General features: G+C 34.8%; 1 protein-coding gene across 1 annotated transcript; it reads right to left on the minus strand.

The window, feature by feature from the left end:
- Positions 1 to 4,977: 4,977 nt before the first annotated feature.
- On the minus strand, positions 4,978 to 5,885 carry LOC131431750 (putative SERF-like protein). Its single transcript, XM_058597626.1, has one exon. The coding sequence runs from the start codon at positions 5,416 to 5,418 to the stop codon at positions 5,233 to 5,235; it is 186 nt and encodes a 61-aa protein (XP_058453609.1). The 5' UTR covers positions 5,419 to 5,885; the 3' UTR covers positions 4,978 to 5,232.
- Positions 5,886 to 6,806: the final 921 nt, after the last annotated feature.

The following is a 6,806-nucleotide window of genomic DNA, read 5'->3' on the forward strand; positions in this document are numbered from 1 at the left end:
CAACGCAATCACTTTTTCAGAGATGGCCGAACCGATTTTCACTAACTTAGATTCAAATGAAAGGTCTTATGGTCCCATAGCTAGTTATTTAATTTCATCAGGAACCGAATTTCGGAGTTACAAGGTAATATGTGAAAATGAAAAACCTAGTGGTGTAATGATGCCTTTTTCATATTACAAATATTTTCAAAGACATGACTAGAAGATTCTGTCAAATTTCTTGTTTTCAAACTTGAATAAAATCAAAAACTTTCTTCGGTATAAACTACCATCACCTTTTCAGTTTGTAAACAGTTATGTCAGATTAACCAAGATCATCTTATTTAAATTAGAAATTAATCTTAAGCACGCAAGATTTATCTGGGATAGTAGCAGATATCTTAGGCGAGAACGACATAGCAAAAAGTTTCATCGAGTTAATAACAATTGATCGCAGCCTCCACAGTTTCGCTTCTGCATTGATTGACCAAATCTTTCCAGCTTATATATCCCCCATTCTTTCAAAACCATCGTTTCCGTTAGGGGAAAGCCAGTAAGCCAGAATAGTGTCTTTTATTTTTAGCAGAAAAAACTGGTGAGTAATGTCAGACATAACTGGATGACGTAAATACGAATAAAACTGACATGCTTTTTCTACATATCTGAATATCGACAATCACACGTACTAGTTGATTTGCAAACTTTCAATGCGTCACTTGCATAATTGTAACAGTAAAATTTTATGGCAGACCACATGAGAATAATATGACATTAATTACAATAACTTATTTGTCAAACCTGCTTCGAAAACACTAATTGTATAGCGAGTTGATAGAATATCCACAAACCAAAAGCCGTCATCTTGGATTTTATGAATTTTAAAATATATATTATTAATAACAACTTGTCAAGCGCGGAAAAATGCCAGTTGTAATTCCTTATAAAAAGATTTTGGGCCATGAACCGAGGAATTGAAACATATGCTTGATACAGTGAAGAACAATCCGGGACAGCTGCTAGGAATGAATGCCGTCTTCAATCTACAATTTTGAACAAACTAAGATTGAAATAAGTTTTCACAGAATTATCAAAACCTGCACTATTTGATGCTTAACGCAAACTTACGTGAAAAACATGTAATGTTGTTTTTTTTCATAAATACGTTTATTTCATAGGCAATATACATAAGTTTTTCTTCGCCGTGGCATCCACAATACATAGTAGTTTAAAACTAATACATTTCGAATATCATATTAGTATGTTGGTACTCGTTAGTTAATCTAAACACTGTTTTTGTCAAGCGAGTTGCTATTTTAAATTACATTAAATAAAATACATTTATTTTGTACATGATCTTATAACTATTTCAGGATTGTTTGTACCAGCTCACCACTTATATTCAATATCCTATAGTTGGCTATTGGTTGAACTCATGGAAGAGAAAACAGTCTAACATAAAATAAAATTTAAATTGGAACTCCAATGGATTTAATGAAATGATAAAGAAGTTTCATGTATGGAAGGTCGCGACAAGCAAGAATGTCGCGAACTGGGACATTGGATAGTCTACCTTGGGTACGCAAGGAATTTATTAGTTGAGATCTGACATCACGAAACTCCACGCATGTCCAAACAACATGGTCAATATCGCGGTAACCTTCGCCGCAAGCACAATGATTAGTCTCGGAAAGTCCAATTCGAAGGAGATGTGCATCTAACGTGTATCATGTAATGTTGTGAGTGTTGAAAATTATATGGCATGAAATTCAACGATATGAACAAAAAATAAAAACTCATAGAGCAAACAATGGTAACTTCAACCAAGAATCATTAGATGGCAAAGTATGTCCGTTAGTTGACTGAGTCACCCAAGCCGCTGATGAGTAAATGGTTCATACAAATTTATATAGTCCCACTTGCTAACCAAGTTCAAATTACGTCAATTTTTGCGTCATTTGACAATTTATACAGTAAAAATATCTGAAAATTTCTCAGTTCAAAAAAATCTTGTGATTTTACATCTTATAAGAAGCACATAAATGGAGCGTCATGTTTTAAACTAATTTATATGCAAGAACATGTAGAATTGTGTGATATGAAAATTACATGGCTTGAAAACGAATGAAATAAAATACAAAATATCGATAGCAACTGCGCGAGACTTGAACAAAAGAAGCATCAGATTTCAAAGCGCTCCAGTTAATCGACTGGGACACAGAAGCACATATCTGCTTAGTGAATAATTGATACTTCTAAACGCATACAGCGTCACTTGGTAGCCAAGTGCAAATTACATTAGGAGCTAGTAAAATTCTGCTCGAGTGGAATATTGCGTCAATTGACATATTAAGTTGTTATGAATCGTATCGTTTGTAGAATTGTGTCACCTGTAAAATTTACAATTTTTTTCTGTGTTAATAAAATGGAATCTTAATGCTTACAAAAACATTGAAAACGAAAATCTGCATTAGACACAATTTTCCATTAAATGTAACATAAATTTCAAAAAATCTATTCACATATTAATATTAAATTTGTTGCCGTTAAATTTTTTATGCAGAGTAAACTTTAAAATAGATGATTCTCCATTTTCTTTCTATCAGTTGTATTTTCCATCATGAATGATTGAAATTAACATGTTTAGCGCGTAAATTTCACTTACTTACACTTACTTACTTTTTGTTACATCAGGTTTCTTCCAAACTGCGAAGTGGTATCGGTGCAAAAAGTGTAGCATAGGTTTAGTGCAATTGGCAATTGGTTTCAGTACATCCTCCACTACACACGGAGTCTTTTACGTTATCGATGAGTTCTACATCAGTTTAGGTTGCACGTTAGGCATGATCTAATATTCTCAAGTATCATGCATTTGGTGCAATATGCAATTTCAAATGGTTTTTGATGATAGACGGAAACATTAGATCACAAAGCACACCAGATAGTCGACTGAGCCACAGAAGCACATATCTGCTTGGCTGTAAATTAGTAAGAATTATGTCACCTGTAAAATTCATAATTTCTTTCTGTGCAGTTTTGAAGAAGTAGATTTTGAACTCTATCTCAAAATCACACAATCGGAACTATTATTTTGAAGAATAATAAATACAGAAAGTGGAAATCTCAACACCTGGGTACTTAGAAACATTAACATTCAGATTATGATAACACTTATGTCTGTTGCAAATGAGTCTTCATGGTTGATTTGTGTGGCAATTGTAGAGCTTCAGGAAACTTACAAAAGAGTTAAAAATGAGTTGTTGAGGAAAATACGGCGCCTCGCTCGCAACAAATAAGTCTGATAATAGAACTATATAACTGTTGTATACAAAAATACGAAGATGAAGAAACAGCAAACCCCGTTAAAAAATCTAACTTCAGTCAATTGCAATGCGCCCCTGTACCACGGAAATCCAGGCGCCCCATCAACAAAGTCAACGACTAACCAATTAAATTTGAACAACAACGGCACTGGTCTAAATAGTGCAAGAAAGGTGATAGATAAAGCTACTTAGAAATATATATATATATATATGGTCGGTTAAAAGGGCGTATGAATTGAAAGAAGGAAATTTGAAATTTATATAAGGAGAGACTTCGTAAGCATTCGAACTAGTAACCTGAAATAGAAGAGAAAACTATAAATGTAAGTAAGAAAAGTGAATTTAAAGGAAAGTGAATTAAAATTGTTTTGCATGTTTAAAAATAAATATAGTTTTGAGCTGACTCAACCAAAAGAGCTGCTACGGAAATTTTGTTTGTTTTTTTGTGAATTCGGTTTACAGTAGTTCCGAACAAATATCCTTTTACTTTTTCAAAACATCGTCTTATTTATAATATTTAGGTGAATCAATACAGCTTATGTTGCTATATCTATGAAACAATTTGATCAAAGTGGTTGAACAAAAAGTTTTTTGATTTTCGTTGGTAAAATTATTCTTACAACAATAATCACATTAAATTTGTGGGAATACATTCAGATTTATTCATTCAAAATGCTTAGTCTCTTATAATGGCAATTTTCGATTAATTATCTTTATGCTGTCAATTTTCTGTCAGCCGTTGGGTAAAACAACACAATTATGAAATGAATGTGCCTCGGGATCAAGTAAACATTCTCAGTAGTTCTCTTTTCAATGACTTCTTTTTGCCTTTAAATCTATTGAGCAATCCATCACATCACTTGAGACAGAGGGTTCAAAGTGATATCCGGGTCGAAAATTGGAGTTACAAGTTTGGAAAGAAGTACATTCTTCAAGTAACGCATTTCCGGACCATGATTAGTTTTCATGGGAGAATACTTATTGTTTATGGTTTCATGAGAAGTTGAAATGATTGGTTTCATGATTTTCTAATCGTGACAGCAGTCACGGATTTCTCTCCGTGTGAACATTATCCTTAGCATCAACCAGCTGGAAGTAAAACAAAGTCTTTTGCCGCACATGATCAATGTGATTACGATCCAAACTGATTGTTTTCATAAAACCTACATCTAGCATTCGTCTAGTATTCATTTTATTGAGAATCAAACAGGTTGGGAAATCAAACACATCAGATCATTAGTGATCTTTATTGGAAAAGATCACAAGCGATCATCTTCGCCAGTGATTACGAAGTGATGGTATTTTGATCTTGATTTTTCCCGCCATGATTCAATAGTGTCTTCGAAGTTAACAGTTTCACTGCCTGTAAAATTCAAAAATTCAACTGCAGGATCTTCTACATGTCGGTGTCGCTTTCTAATTAAATGCAAAAAATTGATTAAATGATGCCGAAACAATTCGTAAATTCTCAGCATCAAATCAATCTCGCCATATTTTTCGAATGTATTCCTGATTCTAATTATATATTCGACATAGAAGGTAATTTTAAATGTATGTGTGAGAGCATTTTTGAAGATTTATAACCTTTTCGTGTTTATTTATATGACGGTTTTAATTTTTTTGGTGAAGGTTTCTGATCCGGAGAGGTTAATAAGCATACGGTATTTCTGGAGTCAAATTTGTATCTACCAACTAATCATAATGGATAATCATTAACCTTTACTAAAACAGCATCGAAAATAAACAATGGAAAATTGCCTGTGTGTAAAATGGCCCTCTTCATCAGTTAGTTTGATTCAATGGTATTAATCATATCGCAACAGTATTGAATTTCTTCAAGTGGTAGCTGGGAGAAACAAGTGCGATTGAAGCGGGATGTGTCGGCATTCCTGCAAGCGGTCAACGAACTGGTGGAGTCTTTCGACAGTCAACATTAACTCTTAGCGGGTTGCGCTTGCTGGGCCTGCTCCTTCTTCTGTTGCTTCTGTCGCATTATATCGGCATCGCGTTGCTTTCGTTGCTCGTAAGTAAGTCCGTCTTCCTTGTTTTTCGCTTTAGCGGTTTGCTGTTTCTTCATATTCCTTTCTCGAGCTAGCTCACGTTGATTACCACGAGTCATTTTTCAAAATTGCAAGCTCCAATATTTTTCTCTGTGCACTGCCGCCCACTAATGGCTAGATTTATTTGTACTATTTGCTGATGTATCAGAATACTAAATGCCGGCTCTCGCTATGGATAGCTTCCAAGATGTTTGACTCCAAAAGGAACTATTTTAGTGACGGGGACAGAATTTCTGGGTTACGAATATGATGGCTGCCGTTTCTGCACTCGACGCATTCCATTCGCAGTACAATCTTTTTGGTGGTCTTAGCCTTCTTCCTGAAGATTGGCTTAGTCTGACCACCGAAACCCTTTTTTTTACGATCGTAACGGCGACGACCCTGGGAAGCTTGTCGTTCTTCAGACTTCTTGTACTGCGTTACCTTGTGAACTCGGTGAACTTTGCACTTCTTGCAATAAGTTCTGCGCTGCTTGGGAACATTCACCATTTTCAATGTCTTCGTCGGTTCAGTTACAAACGAAAAGAGAGTGAATATCGATTGGTGCATCAATGCAGCAAGAGGCGATTGAACCTATACACGTAAGGGAAAGAAATGTCGCATCGGCGGATAGTTTGAGAAGCTTGTTTAGCTCGCCGTGTGTAGCATATGTTGCAACACGGACGGCTAGCATGGGAACTTAATGTGAACCAAATGGTTGGCTCTTGGGAAACGTAACGATCGTCAAGTGTTTTTGTGGGAAAGTGTTTCATTTGGGTTAGTCGGATCAATATTATCATGCTACAGTAGTTTTGAACACGAAAACCGAATTAATATTCTGTGTATGACAAAACCGGACTTGAACTTTCCAGAGCAGAAATCGTTAATATTTATTATCAATGTAAAAACCGGGCAAAAAACTTTGAATGGGATAACCGAAAAAAAATCTTAGCCGGTACTTTCAGAGCAAATGTGTTGATTTTTGCATGGAAACTTTCTACGTGCTTCCCTGGGCTGTGGGATTCATTCCACATATTGAATATTATGTACTTTTTTCAACAAATTCAAAGTCGTTTGCGGTATTATTTACACATTTGCGCTTGCAACCCATTACAAGTGGGTTGATATCTAAAAGATTTTAGAATACTGGATATTGATGACGAACCTTTCATTTTAATTTCATTGTATAGAAATCAGATGTTTTTATCTTTACTACATTTAATTCTAGATGATATTTAAATGTTTTCTATGTATCTATTTTAAATAAATTTCAAGGTGGAATTCAGTAAGATCGCACCAGGATTTTCTAGAGGTAGATAAAAAACTTTAGAATGATTGAGTAGGGACAGATACTTTTCCCCGCATTTGCAAACCGAATTATTAACAATTGTGTCGTACGCCAAGAAAAGCAATTAAACAAGCCTCATAGAACACAACTTCCAAAATATATAGGGTTTATTATTCTTAC

This window comes from Malaya genurostris, chromosome 2 (assembly GCF_030247185.1).
Source record: "Malaya genurostris strain Urasoe2022 chromosome 2, Malgen_1.1, whole genome shotgun sequence".
In the NCBI taxonomy this organism is placed as follows: domain Eukaryota; kingdom Metazoa; phylum Arthropoda; class Insecta; order Diptera; family Culicidae; genus Malaya; species Malaya genurostris.